The sequence below is a fragment of the Eublepharis macularius genome, chromosome 3, assembly GCF_028583425.1.
Source record: "Eublepharis macularius isolate TG4126 chromosome 3, MPM_Emac_v1.0, whole genome shotgun sequence".
Classification (NCBI taxonomy): Eukaryota; Metazoa; Chordata; class Lepidosauria; order Squamata; family Eublepharidae; genus Eublepharis; species Eublepharis macularius.
In genome coordinates, this window is record NC_072792.1 from 180,164,927 (window position 1) to 180,183,990 (window position 19,064).

General features: G+C 45.1%; 1 protein-coding gene across 1 annotated transcript in view; it reads left to right on the forward strand.

Annotated features, from left to right (window-relative positions):
• The first annotated feature begins 279 nt into the window (after window positions 1–279).
• The window catches only part of WNT11 (Wnt family member 11), a 70,306-nt gene continuing 51,521 nt past the window's right edge, over window positions 280–19,064 (forward strand). Inside the window, exons 1-2 of the mRNA XM_054973958.1 lie at window positions 280–518; window positions 14,855–14,960. Coding sequence (XP_054829933.1) covers window positions 14,878–14,960 — 83 coding nt within the window. The 5' untranslated portion in view covers window positions 280–518; window positions 14,855–14,877. The remainder of the gene's footprint in view (window positions 519–14,854; window positions 14,961–19,064) is intronic.

Consider the following 19,064-nt stretch of genomic DNA (forward strand, 5'->3'; position numbering starts at 1 on the left):
GCCCGCTTTGTTATGCTAATACAGGCTGACATCACCGCTCCCATCAAAGGCAGGCGCAGCGCATATAAGCAGGTACCTCCAGCCGGGGAGGCTCGCAGCCGCCGAGCCGGACGAGGGCTAGCCAGGGCGGGCGAGCGCGCTACTTGCAAGGCGCGCACCGGAGCCTCTTACTTCCCGATCGCTCGACCGTTTCTCCGGCGTTTGATCGATCGATCGATCGATGGGCGGCTGACTCCATCCCCGGCCAACCCCTTTCGCCTCCCCTTTGAATCCCGGGCTGTGTGTTCTGCAACCGGCTGTTGCTTTACCTCCGGCTGACCTCCAGCGTTTGGGAACTGCGCTTGGGAAAACACTATTTTTTTTCCTCGTCTGCTGCGTCTGTAGCAAAAAAAGAGAGAGAGACAGAAAAGTTGGAGAGGAGAAAGCGACGAGCTAGGGAAGAGATCGCTCTCGCCCGTGAAGAAGACGGGTTAAGGGAGAGGGAGAAAAAGAAAAGGCGAAATATTTTTGCAAAAGAGGTAAGGAACGCGTTGAACTGTCCGGGGTGGGGTATTTGGAAAACGCAGCGATCTTTTGCGGGAGGAAAGCCGCCCCGGGAATCCGCCTTTGGCTGGATGACTTCGGGCCGGGCTGCTGATGGGACCGTCTGGTTTCGATTGCTCGGGAAAGCGTAAGGGGTTTAGTTTCAGGTGGGTAGCCGTGTCGGTCTGCAGTAAAAGGGCCAGATTTGGGTCCTTAAAGACCAACTACATTTCCAGGCATGAGTTTTGGAGAGTCAGAACTCCTCGAGGAGTTTGGAGAGCAATCCGAAGCCGGTCTACTCTGAACCCTGCTCAAGTCTACTCAATGGCGCTTGCTCCCGTGAAAGGGTTCTTAAGAGTGCGCTTTTAAAAGGTCTTGGGAAAGTCTGGCTCGCCCCGCGCCGGTGGCTGGTCAATTTCAGCGCAATTGACCAGAAAGTTTTCCGGGTTAGGTTTGCTTGGAGTTGCTGGTAGAACTGGAAAGGGGGGAAAAATTAAAGTGTGTCGAGGTTGTCATCTTTACAGAGCTCTGCCCGAACTCTCTGTGTGTGATTTTGTGTGTGTGTTGATCTTTTTTGTTGGGGAGTTTTTTGAGGGGGTGAAGCAAGCTTAGGAAGGAGCATGACGGAGAGGGTAGGACTGGTTGTAAAACGCCCCATTTAAAAGGGGTTCGAGAAGAGGGGGGGATCGCTAACAGCCTGCTTGTAAAGCCGTGTCTGCGAAGGTCGTGGAGGAAGGAAAAAGCGGAGAGAAGCCCGGAGAATAAGCTCCTAGTTACCAATCCGAATTTGGAATAATTTTTCCCCTGTATTAATGGACGCTTCTAGTCTGCCTTTTCCCTTTAAAAAAAAAAGAGGGGGATACACGTCTTTGTATGTATCTTTATGGAGAGAGAGGTTGTCCGTCCGGACGCAAGGCTGCCATTTACTGACCTGCCTTACAGGGTTGTTGTGCCGTCCTGCGCGGGAAGCGCTTTGGACGCTCCAAAAGCGCCATACAAATGTTTGAAAGGATAGTCTTTTATTCCAGATCCACGGAGCTGCCTTCTGTCGAGTCTTTCTATGCTGACTGGCAGACTGTAACATCATCACCGGGTCCTTTTACACATGGGGCTGATAGGGGTTGAACTTGGTTCTTCTCTGCATGTTACTCCGCTACTGGCCACGATCCTGCCCCTAACCCTTTCAGAGCAGTACAAAAGAGACTTTCAAAATCGCAGTTTTTAAATCATGCTGGGAGAAGGTCGTCTATTTTGGTCCCACTAGACATCACTCTGTAGTACAGTTAAAATGATCCTTCCTCCATAGCCCTCAATAGCTTGAATGCAATTCCTGCCAATTTCTCCCAAGGGGGCTTTTAGGAGAAGTGTCACGGCTTAGAGTTGATGGCCTTTTCTTTTCTTTAACATCCGAGATAGATAACTGCATTAAATCCAGGGAGACCTCTATTATCTCCTGGTATTGTCTCAGTCTTCCGTAGGGTTGTGTCTCAAAGGAATTTGAAAAAGGCTTGTAAAACTCAGTCAACAGTCTTAGTTTCGATGGCGTTTGGACATTAAAGCGACAAGCCAATATGGGGGGACTAAATGCAAATAGAAACTGTTGGTAATCAACAAGAAGAATATGGACTAGAATGTAAACCCCCGTTGCATTCAATCGAACTCACTCCTGAGTCTATGTACACAGGATTGCAATATAAAGCTAGATCCAGAGGAGTTAGCCGTGTTAGTCTGTAGTAGCAAAATCAAAAAGAGTCCAGTAGCACCTTTAAGACTAACCAATTTTATTGTAGCATAAGCTTTCGAGAATCAAGTTCTCTTCATCAGATGCATGATCCGAACTGGTCAAATATAAAGCTGCGATCTCTAGCACCTTTACTGTAAAGGAAGTACTGTTGACTCAACAGGGACTTATTATGAAGAAAAAATGTAGAGGATGAAAATGGGACTTCGGCGAAAATGCATACCAACTTGTGCTGGCGATCTGGTAAAGCAGGGCCGCAGTCCTCCTCTATATGTTTCTTTGTGGGGAGGGGGGGAAGCAGTGGAGTACATTTGGACTTTCAGCCAAGTAAACCTGCATGGTATCTGGTGGCGCATCGGGTTTTATATGCCTGTAAAACCCAGAAAGCTGTGGGTACAGTTTCATTTCTGGGGTTGTAAAACACCGAATGGCACATGATTCAGGTCTGATTGAGATTCTGCCTGGAAAACTTGGGATTTTTTAAAAAAAACTTGATCGGCTGCATCTGATAAAGAGAGAAAGGTCCTGGAGGGTTGGAAGTAGATAATGTCAAGAGTGATCCCACAACATGCCTGGAGCCAGCATAGCCAATATATATTGAAAAGAATTTGCAGAAGCCTTTGAATATTCTCAGTGGCGTTGTAGCACCAAAATAAAACTGGAGTCCCATGGTAGCTTGAAGGCCAAGATTTATTCTAGCAGAAGCAAGCTCTGATGGAATAAATTTTCTTTGTTTTAAGGTGCCATTGGACTCCTTTTTTAATTTTAGAACCACTATAAATAACAGAGGTCCCTGTTTTGAAAATATAAGACTCACAAAATTTGTGGTAGGATAGGAGCTTCCGTGAGTCACAGCTCACTTCTTCAGATATCAGAAGTGAGCTCTTGACTCACGAAAGTTCCTCCCCTACCACAAATTTGGTTAGTCTTACGAGGTGCTACTGGACTCTTGCTCTTTTCTACTGCTACAGACAGACAACCCATCTTGTTTTGAAAATGTTGATCTTACTCTCCGCTATCCTTCAAGATAGGAGACTTAATAATTAAATGCTGTTGAGTCCCGGGTGACTTATGGAGACCCTTCATGGGGTCTTCAAGGCAAGAGAGGAGCAGAGGTGGTTCGCCATTATCTTCTTCCAGAGAGCATCCCTGGACTTCTTTGGTGGCCTCCCGTCCCAGTGCTAACTATCACCAATCCTGCTTAGTGGATGAGCTTGGACTAGTTAGGGCTAATCAGGACCTGAATGTTGACTTTAAACCAGACATCAGCAGCCAATGACCTGTCCTCTATTCTGTTATGAATTTTAGAACTTGGACCTGTTTAGTCCTTATTGGCTATAAAAGAACCTTCCTTAGGGACTTGATATAGGAGTAGCAAATGACTCTCTAATCCTGCAACAGCGTTGGTGACTTCTCAGCATGAACTAGTCTGTGTACAATCATTTTCTTTGGCTCTTTGTAGCCCTGCCCAGAATTTTAATCAAAACGTAGTCGAAAGATTGCTTGTGAATGCCAGCTGCTGGAGGTACACAGTTATTTCATTCATGCCTTGCTTGTGAAGTTCCTGGAGACATCTGGCTGGCCAGATCCAGTACTTCTTGGTCCTGAATTTGATCCAGAGGAGTTTTTATAATGTCATGATTAGGCAATGAAAATGGTTTTATGAAGTTGTAAAGAGCAAGAGAGATTCTTCTCTTCTTTGTGTCTTTTTCTCTTGGTTTGGCATATAATATCTTGCTGGTAACTACACGGAGGCTGCATTCAGGCATATTGGGTAAGGATGATGTCTGAATGAAGATGGTCCAACCAACTGGGGTTTGTGGGCTGAGACCAAACCAGGGTTTCAAACCAGGTTTGTAAATTGTATTAATTGTGGCTTGTGGTGATGCCCAAATTCACAAACTGCAGTTTGTGACTTCTTTTCCAGCTATCTAGGATGCATTCAGACATGGCAATAAACTGTAGTTTGTTTCCTACAGCACTCTCTGGCTTATGTATCCAAATGAGTTGCTGGCTTCTTGCTCATGTCCAACTTCCCTGTATGGCCATCTGTGTGGGCAGGCAGTTGTGATGGTCAACAAATTGAATCCAGACGTAGTAACAAGTCACAGTTAATACATGTTCCTACAAACTCTAGCAAAATCCTGGTTTGGTGCCGATCGACACACATGATTGTTTGTCTGTATTTCAGATACTACATCTACTGAAATTATGGTTTATAAATCATAGCATATAGTCATGTCTGAATGCTGCTGTAGATGCAGATACAGTCTATCATAGTTAAAATGTTGTCCTGAAATCTTCAGATTGTAGCTTGTCTCAAAACCCGGGAATAGGAGCTAAGGGGTCCCATGCCAAAAATCTTAGCAAAACAAAATGTTTTTATAAAACAAAACTCAAGTCAGAACATGGAAGTATTTAAAATCCTGAAATGGGACACCTACAGATTAATTTATACCATCAGCAGAATTTACTGCTGTTCTGAATTGGACTGTACAACTTCGGACAACAGTTAAAGCTGTTGCATATTAATATCTGTTCTCTTCTAGAAACATTTCTTGCACCTAGAAAAATAGCAAGCCAGCCAGGGAGATTTGGCTCAGCCTTCTTCACGACATTCATTTTTTTTCTCTCCGTTAGGATTAGGACTTGGAGAAGGTGGCATTCAAACATGCAAACCCGCAAGTCTGAAGTCTCAGAAAAACGGATCGTATAAACTGGCCCCAAGCCTGCCACCTGCCTTACAAAGGCCGTCCTTTAGAGAACTTTTTCTAAATTCAAAAATGTTCCTGAGATGTCCTTCCACCTCTCTTGAGCTAAAATTGATTATAAGAGGCACATGGCTGCTGTTGAGAATGGTGTCTCCCTCCACCTCTCCTGCCTATCTTGTAGTGGGTAAGAACACAGGGGTTATAATGCTGGAAGATCACACCACACACGTTCCAGCCAGTGGAATGAAGAAGAGCAAAGGTGCAGGGGAGAGATCAAAGTATGCTGAGCTGCTGTAGCATAGCGGTTAAGTGGCTGAGTTATGAACCAACACTCTGCTGGTTCCAATCCCACTCCTGCCATGAGCTCAGCAGCCTTGGGTAAGCCCCTCCTCTCAGCCCCTGCCCCCCGGCTGCATTGCAAAGATAATAACAACACTGACTTTGTTCACCGCTCTGAATGGGATACTAGCTTGTCTAGTAGAGCAGTGTAAGAGTGCAGTTATCGTTGTTACTACTGCTATTATTATTTTGTATCCTGCCTCTTCATTGGGGAAGCAAAACACATGGGGCTGAAGGTGGCAAGCTGAGTGCTTGAATGTTGCAGTAGCAGTAGTAAGTAAATTCCCTGCACATAGAAAGCTAGTTGGTCAGGAGGCAGGGAATCTACCTAGTACAGCTGGACATGCTATGTCTTCTATATGCAGGGATTCCCGGGGGAGCTTTCAAACATTCATCTTCCTCTTATACACACCCTGAAGTGGTACAGTCTGATAGATGCTTTGTCCCTTCATTCTGGTTTCCTATCTTTCTGTAAAATACTCATATCCACTTGCTCTGTCCTAATTAAACCTGGACAACAGCCCCAGTGCCTAGAGATTCTTGTTCATGGTTTCGTTGCACCAGAGAGATCTTCTGGCAGCGGAAGAGTGAAGGTATCTTTTACAAAAACACAATTGCACAGATGTGAGAAGACCCAGAGAGGACAAGCAAGGCCTGGACAGGGCAGGAGATAACAAGGGCCGCTTGTTCGGGGGCTTGACCTTTGAACTGACTTTTCACCTTTTGCAAATAACATCTCTGCTGGCTTTGAGGATTTGCTCTACCCCCCTCCTTTCTCTCCTTCAAAATTCCCCTGGAAGCAGCACATTTAACTCCTTGCCATCTCTGGGCATACCAGGAGCTTGTAAAATAAGGGGTGACGTTTTTGCAGAAATAAAATGTGACATTCGTACACCTGCTGATGAGTCACTGTGCATTTTTCAGGGAGGTTCAGTTACTTTAGAGAGCCAGCCAGGCAAAGTTAAGCATCGATTAATGCTTTAGCTATGTCCTTTCTTTAGATCTTTCGGAAATAAAGCCCAGTGATTTATCAGTTGGAAAAATTATTGTCTTTTATCATTTTAATGGCTGTCGTAAGGTCTCTTGGAAATACTTTTGAGAGTACAGGATAAGAATATTGTGAATGTCATTGGCGTAACTAATTAAATGTAAATACTTTCACTTTGGACATTTTCGTTTGCAGTGGTCTAATAGGGGCTGATAGCACTTAAATATCTTTAGCTTAATTGGCTTATAGTCTACCTACTAATGATAAAATTTATTTTGGAGGAATGGCCCAGTAAATTCTGTTTCTAGGAGAGGTTTTTGCCCAATAAAAGAATGCCTCGTTTAAGAAATTACAGCTGAGCAGCCCATTCACTCTGGTGCATCTGTAATGCACCAAGAATAAAATACCATTTGAGTCTGAATGGCATGTTATCCCATTGTGGAAGAGGCATTCCTCTAGTATAACAATAAAGGGAGGGGGGTACCTTTTCTTAAACTACTGCTTGCCCTCTGTGGTTCTAAAAGTACTTATGACAAATGGTTTAACTTTTTAAAAAAAAAGAAAGAGAGACTCTATTTTTGTTTGGTTGCCAGCCTCCAGGTGGTGACTGGCGATCTCCCCTGGAGAAAATGACAACCTTGGAAGGTGGAGTCTATGGCATTATAGATGCAGAGGAGTTAGCCGTGTTAGTCTGTGGTAGCAAAATCAAAAAGAGTCCAGTAGCACCTTTAAGACTAACCAATTTTATTGTAGCATAAGCTTTCGAGAATCAAGTTCTCTTCGTCAGAGGCATGGTACCATGCATCTGACAAAGAGAACTTGATTCTCGAAAGCTTATGGCATTATACTCAGCTGAAGTCAGGGCCGTATTAATCCATGTTCAAGCCCCTAGGCTTTTGGGTATTTCGGGCCCCCTTGGGCACTTCAGTCTTTCACCCCACTCCAGCTGAAAGCCTGACCCTGGTACGGGAGGTACTAGACCGCAGCACGAACCCCTATATCCATTTTGAGGGTCTCCTGAAGAATTCTATTCACAATTTTAAAAATATTTTTATTGTGCGAGTAGAACTCTTCAGGAAAGCACATTTTGGGGGTATAATTGTTCAATACTGTAATATTTTGAAGTGAATGAATTTTGAATTATTTATTAATATATAGAGATTTATAGATAATAGCTTTAATATGAGAGACAATTTGTTTCACTTCAAGAAGGAAGCAGTTAATTATCTTAATAGAGGTTATATAAGAGAATTAATTAATTGTAATTTATGTGGAGGTGTGTCTCAGCAACAACAACAAAAAAATGACAGGCCCCTAGTCTCTGCGGGGCCCCTAGGCTTCGGCCTAGTCAGCCTTATGAATAATGCAACCCTAGGCTTCGGCCTAGTCAGCCTTATGAATAATACGGCCTTGGTTGAAGTTCCTCCCTTTTCCAAACCCTGCCCTCCCCAAGCTGCAACCTCAAAATCTCCAGGAATTTCTCAACCTGGAGCTGGCAACCCTATCAGCCAGGGGTTTTAATCAATTGCCCTAACCACCAGGGTGGTGACCTGTTGTGTCCTTGAGTTTTAGGAAATTTGTGCAATGATGTTTTCTTAAAGCCTTCTTTAAACAAAGGGATTTCCATGGTTTAATGGGTTCTTTTGAATTTTACTTCTGGAATATAACAGTCCTGTTAAAGAACACTAGTTTTTGTGTTAGGAAGCCGAAGGCCAGCAGAGAGATAACAGTAAAGGTAAAGGTAGTCCCCTGTGCAAGCACCGAGCCATTACTGACCCATGGGGGGACATCACATCATGACGTTTTCTTGGCAGACTTTTTACGGGGTGGTTTGCCATTGCCTTCCCCAGTCATCTACACTTTACCCCTGGGAAACTCGGTACTTATTTTATCGACCTCGGAAGGATGGAAGGCTGAGTCAACCTTGAGCCGGCTATCTGGACCTGGCTTCCGCCAGGATCGAACTCAGGTCGTGAGCAGAGCTTGGGCCGCAGTACTGCAGCTTACCACTCTGTGCCCCGGAGCTCCCTTAAGTTTTAGGAAATTTGTGCGATGATGTTTTGCTAAAGCCTTCTTTAAACAAAGCGATTTCCATGCTTTAATAGGATCTTTTGAATTTCACCTCTGGAGTATAACAGTCCTGTTAAAGAACACTGGTTTTGTGTTAGGAAGCCGAAGGCCAGCAGAGAGATAACAAGGGGGTCTGAAATAGCAGCAGACGGGACATGGTGGGCAGGATTCAGGAGCGAAGTGCTCAAATGGGCATCTTTCAGGGCAAAGATAAAGTGCTTTGAAATACACCAGCTACCAGAAGCAGGAGACGGAAGTAAAGCAGGCCTTCAGTGGGCTGGTGTTATCTATACTTGCAGTGACTGTTGGTGGTTTTTAAAAAGAAGAAATGGAAAAGGGGAGGAAGATTGCCAGGGCGAATCAGTTCTTTATAATGGCTCTTTTCCAGGAATGGCGTTGGAGAGAGTGGATTCTTAGAGCAGTGGGACGCTTGGGATGAAAACTTTAATGTGTACACCAGAGCACAGCGAATGCGCCACCAAGGAAAAGCCGTTCCTTGAAGCTGTTTCCAAGTGTAACTTTCTCCTCCAAGGCATTTTTGCAGGATGAAACTTCCACTCTTGCAACACACTGGAGTGCTTGAAACATGCTCGTAAAACAGGGGAGTAAAAAGGAGGGGCTCCATTTGCCACCATGCAAGGTACCAAGAGGTCAGATGTGTCAACTTGATTAAAACAGATGTAAGGCTGCCATTAAACAACAACAACAACAAACAGAGAGGCAGATCTGGTCTAAATTTAGTAGGCTTGGGGCTGCAATCTTAAGAATACGTTCATAAAATAGGAGTTACTTCTGAGTCGGCTTGTTTAACAGTTCTGTGTTGGAGTCTGATCCTGGAGACCCAGTTTGGTGTAGTGGTTAGGAGCACGGGACTCTAATCTGGAGAGCCGGGTTTGATTCCCCACTCCTCCACTTGAAGCCAGCTGGGTGACCTTGGGCCAGTCACAGCTCTCTCAGAGCTCTCTCATCCCCACCCACCTCACAGGGGGATTGTTGTGGGGTAGTAACGGCATACTTTGTAAACTGCTCTGAGTGGGCATTAAGTTGTCCTGAAGGGCGGTTTGTAAATTGAATGTTGTTGTTGTTATTATTATTAGCTAAGCTTACTCAGCCATTTAGTCTTGCTGAAACTTGAGAGGCTACTTCGAAGGAAGCGTGCTTAGGATTGCAAATGGGCAACACAGTCCTGTGTTTACACAGAAGTCAGCCTCATTTCCTTCAAGGAGAGTAACTAGGGCTGACAACTACCTGGAGAAAAAAAGTCTCCTACCCTTTTAATATAGGCTTAATGAGATGCTATTTACAGGTGATGTTATTTTCCTCCAGGACATGAAAGCTTCCCCTGCCCATCTCTGCACATTATGCCTCTATTAAAGGGACAGGATACTGGCAACCTTACCTACTTATTAAAGTACACATTCTTACTACAGGTTTACTCAAGTATAGCTTCCCTCTGCTTCAACAGAATTTATTCTCAGGCAAGTGTGGTTGGAGATCGCAACATTATTTAGGGGTAAGTCAATGGATGAGACTTACAAGTAAGCATGGCCCAAGGTCTCAAGAGCGATGCTCTAGGGTTGCCAACCTCCAGGTAGTGGCTGGAGATCTCCCAGAATTACAACTAATTTCCAAGCCCCATAGCTCAGTTTCCCTGGAGAAAATTGCTGCTTTGAAGGGGGGGGGGAGTTGTACGGTATTATGTCCTGCTGAGGGCCCCCTCCCCAAATCCTACTCTCCCAAGCTCCATCCCCCCCCCAAATCTCCAGGAATTTCCCATCCTGCAGCTGGCAACCCTTACACTGTGCACTCGATGTGGCTAGGGTTACCAACTCCAAGTTGGGAAATTCCTGGAGATTTGGGGGGGGGTGGAGCTTGGGAGGGTAGGATTTGGGGAGGGGGGCCCTCAGCAGGACATAAAGCCGTACAACTCCCCCCCCTTCAAAGCAGCAATTTTCTCCAAGTGAACTGATCTCTGTGGCCTGGAGACCAGCTGTAATTCTAAGAGATCTCCGCTCCAGCCACCACCTGGAGGCTGGCAACCCTAGACGTGACATGTGTCTCTCTTCTTTTCAAATGCTGACCCATCCACATCCCAGCCTGTTTTTTTTAAGTGACCTCAATTCTGAAACATGGTTGCTGTGCATAGGGGAGGGGGGGGCTGCCTCCAAGACCTCTCCCTCCATGCTATGCAAAATGAGTGCCATGTATCTTTAGACTCTTGCACTCCAGTCGATCACTATGTGATTGAGTGAAGCACAAGTGGAGCGCAAGTGAACAGGAAGGAATACATATGAGTCTGTTCACTTGCCATTCAAGTGTAATTCGTCACTTCTAGCTTGACTCTTAGGACCCCTTGAGAGTATATACGTTCTCTGGGCCAGGCAGTTTTGTAACAGGGACCCACCTGGACACAGGGCTGGCTCCAGCATCGCCGGCACCCGAGACAGCTTAATGCTGCCTGTGTGTGTGTGCACGTGCGTGTGCATGTACGTGCACGCGGAGCCTTCCAGCCCTCAGAGCAACTGAACGGGAAGCTGCCTGCTCAGCTGCCCCATGCTGCCACCGCCAGCATGTGCTCCTGGCTAGCGGCGGCTGGCATGGGGCTATGTTTGGGCCCCATGAAAGACTGAGCTATGAGGCTCAGCACTCCAAACCATCTCTGATCTTTGCTGTGGAAATGTTACCAGCAGTCCTTTCACCTCCAGGCTTAGCAATATCAGCTGCTCACCTGTGAAATGGGGTGGCTTCAGAGAATCTTATTTTATCCCTTTCGCTGTGACATGACATGTTACGTGACCTACAGGTCTATTTGGAGGATTATGACTATAAAATACATGTTCTGAGCACTAAACAAAAAACAAAAACCTCTGTGCACTGAATGCTAAGTCTTGATATGGTTATGTTTATAATCCTAAGTGATGAAACTTAATTTTTTTCCTGGGAAACCTCTGGAACTGACACTCCAAAGACCATTCTGCATATTTCTTTCAAGACTTGTGACAGAGAATAGATTGTACAATCCCCTATGTGGGACACATATCCAAACCTAGGTTTGTTTCATTCGCGCATGATGCTTTAAAAATCTTAACAAGGAAGACAGGGGCGGCTATGCAGAGGAAGGCAATGGCAAGCCATCTCTTCTCATCTCTTGCCTTGAAAATCCTATGATGTGGAACTTCATGGCGTCACTGTAAAGTCAGTTGTGATTCCAAGGCACACTTTACCTTAAGTGCAAACCATCTTTAAGGATGCTAAATTCTGTGCCTAGTATTGAAATAAATCTGTTTTTTTCCAGGATAGCAGTAAATGCATTTTTTCATGCAACATGTCATTAATGAATGTATTGATGGAATAGAGCAAGAGTCCAGTAGCACCTATAAAACTAACAAAATTTGTGGCAGGGTATGAGCTTTCGTGAGCTGTGACTCACGAAAGCTCATACCCTACGACAAATTTTGTTAGTCTTATAGGTGCTACTGGACTTCTCCTCTTTTCTACTACTACAGACGGATTATCACGGCTACCCTTCTTGATCTAAATGTATTGATATAACCAGGGGTCATTTCGTAGAAAAAGAGCTGGAGGAACTCATTAGCATAACTCATCAGCATATGCCACGCCCATTGCCATCACCGGAAGTGTGTCATTAGCATAACTGATTTGCATATGCCACACCCCCTGACATCACCTATCCTGGCTGTTTTGGACCCAATCCTGGCCATTCAGGGCTGAAATTGGGCCCCAAATGGCAAAAAGGGGTTGAAAATGGCCGAAAAGGGCCCCCAAATGGTCAGGATTGGGCTGCTGCTGAGTGGGAGAGTGATCCATCACCCGTCAGAGGCCCGATCTGGGCCATTTCGGCCCCAATCCAGGCTGAAACGTGCCCCAAATAGCCTAGAGTCAGGTGGGCGGGGCCACTTGACATGTGAACTCTTTGGGGAACTGCTGGAACTGTGTTCCAGCACGTTCCCCCTCGAAATGAGCCCTGGATATAACTGTTGAAAGATGTAGTGATAGCCACCAGCTTAGATGTCTTTAAAAGGAGATTAGATAAATGCATATCAATCAATAACTATTAGTTATGATGGCTAAACGCATCCTCCATGTTCAGAGAGAGTATACCTCTAAATATCAGTTCTTGGCCTTTGTGCCCTACCTGCGGGTGTCCAGAAGGCATTTAGCTTGACTGCTATGGGAAAATAGGTTGCTGGACTAGATGGGCCTTTGGTTCAGTGCCGCTGAGCTCTGCGTAATTGTAGCAAGGAGTCATGTTGGTGCCTTTCCTTAACAATAAAGAAGGATCTTGATCATTTTTTAATATCTTGTGCTGGAGGAGCCTGTAGAGCAGGGATGAGCAAGCTTTTATAATTAAAGAAAGAAGTAAAGAAAGAAACGGCATTGGAATTCCGAGCAAGTGATCAGCCAAGCTGGTATAAGAAAGCCCATTTGTGTAAATGAAACTATGTAACTCAACATTACCGATAACTGTTGCTGATTAATGAGCCATAAACTCCCACAGTCCAAACCCTTGTTCTTGGGAACCTTTTATTCAAAAGTGGGACATACAACTCCTGACAGTGAATAGGGTTGCCAGATTCAGGTTGGGAAATTCCTGGAGATTTGGGGGGTGGGACCTGGAGAGGGCGGGGTTTGGGGAGTGGAAGGGCCTCAGTGGGATATAATGTCATGCAGAGCAGTGTGTGAATGCAGTCCTGGATCTACTGCAATATCTGTAGTTTATCACACAATACTAGAGGTAAATTCTGATCCAGTATTTTACCTGGGCCGTTTCCAGATGGCTTACCTGCCTCCGGAACGTCACGCCATCTTGCGGGGAAAACACGAAATATCGTGTTTTCTCGCGTGAGTTTTGCGCGACGTTGCGCAAAACTCGCATGAGAAAACATGATATTTCGTGTTTTCCCCGCAAGATGGCGCGACGTTCCGGAGGCAGGTAAGCCATCTGGAAACGGCCCTAGAAAGTTCTAGCACTTAATAATGGACTATAGTATATTAAAATTTCCTTCCCCCCTTCTTCTTTTGTCACAGCTCTAGATAAAACACCGGGAGCATTGCATGATTGGTTTCCATATGTTTGGGTGTGTTTGATCATAAATTGTTTACAATCGACCACTGAGGAAGGCCTTGGGGCTGAAACGCATCTGGTCAGTTTTGTACTGTACCTTGGCCTATTTGTGTTGGTCGTTGCACTGTACCATCATCTGTATTTTGAGATGTTTTAGCAAGTTTTTGTATGTATATGTAGCCTGCCATTCAGGCCTTATGTTTTAAACTTGTTTTTAATCTGTATTGGTGCACATCTATAATAAATACTCTCTAATATATATATATATATATATATTTAGGTTGTTACTTAATCCCTCTATTTTGTTCAACTGATGTCCGTTGCCTGGAGATCAGTTGTAATTCCGGGAGATCTCCAGGTACCACCTGGAGGCTGTCAACTCTAGAGTAGCCATGTTATGCAAGAGCATCATGCACGATTGTTTCAGTGCGCTAGCATAAATCTGCACATGGTTCACATTTGGAACACTAGCAAGTCTTCGCTTATATCATTTGCTTTCGCTAAAGCATATAGCCCCTTCTGTCCTGTATAAATCTTGGCCTGCCTTTGCCCTTCACATACTGATTATTCTAGCATCCCACCTACCCTCCAATAAACCTTAACTTAAAGATTTCATTTTCTTTCCTAAAAAGCCCGAATTGGCTCTGGCGGTATAGGTTGCAGACCCCTGCCGTTAAGATTTAGTTGCATGTTGGAGCTGTTCCTTGTCTGGGAGAAAGGAGAAATCAAGTAAATGAGGGGGGGGGGGAGGGAGCAGCAACCATGTAGACCCCTACCGCTCTAAACAGCTTCTTGACCTCTGCAGAGAGGACACAGCCACAAGCTTGCATCCGTTACTGCCATTTGTCTCTTTGGAAAGTGCAATTTCCCCCCCTCCCCGCTCCCCTTTTTAATATCTCTACAAATGAAAAGGATAAGGATTAAAACCTCCAGGGAGGCTTAAGAGTCGATGTTCCCATATATATCCCCCCCACACCACTTCTCAACAAATATATACATTTTTAAAGGAAGAAAATAAAACCAGGATAAAGACCGAAGTCTCACCATATGTTGAGTTAAACAGAAACATATAACCCGGCTCGAGTGCACAGCTGTAATTCAAGCCATACGTCTTGTCTGTCTCTTTGACTTGCAAGGTTCTATTGAGAACAGGGGGGGGCAGGAGGGGGGAATCAGAATTTGGTTCGTGATTCATAAACCACTCCTTTTTGGCAATTGGAGAGACTCGATTTCTCTTTTGCGTGGACGCAAAATGCTCCAGCATAGTTTTCTACTCTGTTCGCCTCCCTAGGTTTCAGGTTAGAAGACATCCTGGTTTTTGTCAGAAAGCGGAGGATTTCATTTGTAAAAAATAAATAAATCCATTTTTCTTTTCTTGTTCCCCCCCCTTCCTGAAGATAACATCGGCAGCTACAGAGAAATGAACATGAAGCGGCAATTTTGGGTGGCGTTCTTCCTGGCGTTCATTTTGCAGAATGGAACGTGCAACGGGATCAAATGGCTGTAAGTTTATTCCAACTCCAACAACGTGGGATCTTTTGAGCGGTTCACGTGTTTTTTAGCCCTGACCTGGGGGGAGGAGGTAAAAAGAAATTCAGTTGTGTTACAGGTTCACATGTTTCTACCAAATAATTGGTGGCGCGTGGAGCCAGGGAGGGAGATCAAACCACGAGAGGGGCAAATTAAACCTTTCTTGTTTGCATGTCTAGCATAAGATGTGCCAGGGTGTCCTGGGGTGATTTTGGAATTCTGTGATTAGAATGCCAGATATGGTGGCTTGAAATGGAGTCAGTATGGATCGGTGCTTTGGTTTCAGAAAAAGGGGAAAGTTAACTTTCTCCTGCATATGGTGTTTTCTCAACTGGAAATCCGCAGTGCTCCTTCTCCCAGTTTTAATAGCTGCTCGGAGGAAAAAAGACAATGGCTTACATCCTGCCCAAGGTAGATTTCTATCTGCAAACTGCAACTTTCTCACCTCTCCTTTCCTCCGCAGCCTGAAACGTTCTCTGATTTGCTGTTCCTAGGGAAGTCAGAGGTCTGCGGAGGGAGTATAGAAATGGCAAAAAACCAGCCTCCTCTTTATCAGCAGAAATGATAGGCAGGGGCCAACCTGCTACATCCATAGAGTGACTGTCTCCCCCTTGTCCCATTGCTAGAGCTAAAAGAAACCTCGAGATTTTATTTTATCTGTTGCTCGAATATGTACTCTTATACTACCTGTACTTCACGTTTATCTAATGTCAGTCCTAGACTTGATTATGTTCTGTTTCAGCAATTCTTCAACTCTGTACTGGATTCTTGCTAATGCTACGTCTTTGTAAAATCCTATGACGTTGTTGTGGAAATGTCCTTGACACTGTATGGAAATGTCCCCGATACTGATTGTACTAACCTCACGCTATGTAATCCCCCTCGAGTCTCAGTGAGAAAGGCAGACTATAAATGACAAATAAATAAATATACATTTTTTATAGTCTGCCTTTCTCACTGAGACGCAAGGCAGATTGCAGAGTGTAATTCAATACAATCAACAGCTGGGGCATTCAGTAAACAAGACAATAGAGAATAGATTGCAGAAATCCAAAAAGAAGCAGGAATCTGATACAGAGCTGAAACAAAACATAAGCAATTTGGCATGACATAATAAATGACAATAACAGACAGTGCACAGCAGTATAATCTACAGTCCCTATCCCTTTATTGATGTATCTCTTCAAATTCCAGTTCTCCGCTGTCATGACTGTGATCCAGTGACCCTGGTCTTGCCAACTCTGGGTTGAGAAATTCCTGGAGATTTGTGGGTGGACCTTGAGGAGGGCAGGGTTTGGGAAGAAGAGGGATTTCAGTGGGGAATGATGCAATAGAGAGTCCACCCTCCAAAGCAGTTGTTTTCTCTATTTATTTATATTCGATTTATATTCTGCCCTCCCTGCTTCAGCAGGCTCAGGGCAGATTACAAACAAATTTAAAATCATATTTCACAGTATATACAATTTGTAGCCTGGAGACTAGTTGAAATTCTGGGAGATCTTCAGGCCACAAGTGACCCCTTCCTTATGGCTGCCTCTTAGTGCCAAATGAAACACTTGGTATTACAGTGGCTTGATAACACAGAATGAGGGGCCAATAAGTGGCAAGAACTAAATTCTCCCCCCACATCCTATCCCTTTGGGCATTCTCCGCCCTTCCCCAGCTCCCCTGACCTCCAATATCAGAACTAGCTTGTGATTTCCCTCAACCCCCAGTTTTTACATTTTAAAAAAGTCTCTGGCCCTTCAGACTGCAGCTGTAAGCTTGCAAATGCGTGGGCAGATGAATTCTCGGGAGCCAAAGGATGGCTGAGTGTAGCGTCTGCCCTTGGCTGTGAGAAATCAAGAGTGTTATTGCAGGTTCTTCATCGAACCCTGGTTTAGGGTTGCCAAAAGTCAGAAGCGAGGAAAAGTCCTTTAACAGAGGCTTAATGTGTGGAAAGGGGCAGCTAAAGTTTCGTATGGCAATAACGTCACCTGGCAAATAACATCTCCTTAAGCCTCTGTTAAAGGAAGAGGAGGATATTTGGCATCTCTTGTTCTCTTGCTTCGCTGCAGAAAGGAGATGATAGTGTGGGCCTACCTTATAAGGCTGTTGTAAGAATTTTAATGAGACAATAAATGCTGCAAGCTGATACAGAAATGCAAAGATTAATACCAGCTGGCTTGTTAACAGGGCTCGGTATCGCTCCCGAGCAGAGCAAGTCACACTGGAGAATTACTTGTTGTTCAGTGCCCCCCCTCCACATGCAGTGTCATGGTTTTGCAGAAGAGGTTGTAAGTTGTAACTCTCTCTCTCTCTCTCTCTCTCTCTCTCTCTCTCTCTCTCTCTCATGCTACTATGTTCCCAATTTGGGCTGCTTGAAGTTCGAGGAAAGAAAAAAGAGACCTTATCCCCCCCATGGTTAGAAGTAGACCCAGGGAGACAATTTTCCAATTGGGTAAATGTATGGGGGGGGGGGAGTTAAGGCCCCTTCTTCAGCATTCCAGATCCAATCCAGACTTCTCCCTTCCCCCACCATGTCCCAGATCCCTATAGTTAAGTCACACATTCAATTCTAGCATTGAACTCCAATATCATGTTTAGTTTGATTCACACATGTAGCAGAATTGGGGGGTATGGGTCAAAGAATGGACTGTACCACTTTGGGATGCAGGAGGGGGAGAGTTATATTTTCGAATTCTCCACTCAGTGGGAAGCTGCCTGCAGGCCGAAAACTAGCACAACAAGCGAAAAAGATGGGCTAAAACCTTTTGTCCTACTGTACTGGGTTTCTGTTTGCAGAGAGGTTTTTTTTTTCCTTTGCAGAATTCAAAGCGGTTGGAAATCCCCCCCCCCCTACAGTGGTACAGTCTAGTCCTAGGGATGTGCTGTGAATCCACTCTGCCTTAATTCAACACTTTTTATGCAAACGATTAAGAGTGAAGGGTTTAAAGGGGGGGCGACCTCTTCGGAACAATAGGTTACCCCAAAAGCATGCCGAAGGTTCCAGGGCAGAATTAGAAAACCACAGGGGGGTGCAAACGGAGGGAGAAATCGCCCAACGGTGTTCCTGCCTGGCTGGCAGATCAAGGCTTCCATCTGTTTTTACCATCTGCTGAATGCCTGTTTAAACACTCCGCTGCATCTGATACCATTTGAAGGCCCTGCTAGTCTTTCGGAAGGCCCATCTCTTGCTGCCGGCCGAAACAGTTGCCCGTTCTTCTGCAAGTTGCTTGGGGGAGTTGGTGGCGTTTGCAGCACAGGCATCGCATTTAAATTGTGTGCCCGATATCCTCAGTTTCGAAAAGGTGGGCAACTAAAATCCATGAAATGTATCAAAGAAAGGATATGAACACAAGGATAAAAATAAAATCTATTAATCAGCTGCACTCCAGTCACTCCAACTTGTGCGTAAAGCAAACAGCTGTAACCACAAATGGTTTTGGCTCAGTTTGGAAGTGAAGTGGATTTGGCCCCGTCTGACTTCAGCGGGTTGGAATGGTTTAGATTCATCGCCCTGGATGGCCCAGGCTAGCCCAACCTTCTCAGATCTCAGAAACGAAGCAGGGTCAGCTTGATGGAAGACCCCCAAGAAAGTCCGAGGTTGGTCTTCAGAGGCAGGCAATGCCACAAACCATCTCTGTTTGTCTCTTGCCTCGAAAACCCCAGGAGGGGTCGCCATAAGCCCGCTGTGACTTGATGGCACTTCATGCACACGCCCATTTTAGGAATGAAGTAGACTGACTTTAGCGGCTCGGAATGGTTGAGATTCACGTACTCCACCTTAACTTGTTTGGGGATTGGGATAGAAGTGATAAAATACTGCCCCAGGGTTTTCGGTCCTGGCCCCAACCTGGTGGAACACTCATAATACTCGGGCCCACCAAGATCTTTTATCCTTTTGGTGGGCCTGCAAGACAGATGTTCCACCGGGCGTATGCCGGCCAGGTTTCCATCTGACAAGCCTCCCTACTGCTCTCCTGTTAAGAGGGGCTTGTATAGTTTCTTCACACACACACACACACACACACACACCCTCTCATGAGAAGATCTGATAAGAACAACTGAAACGCTCTTCTCTGCACGTTCTTTGGC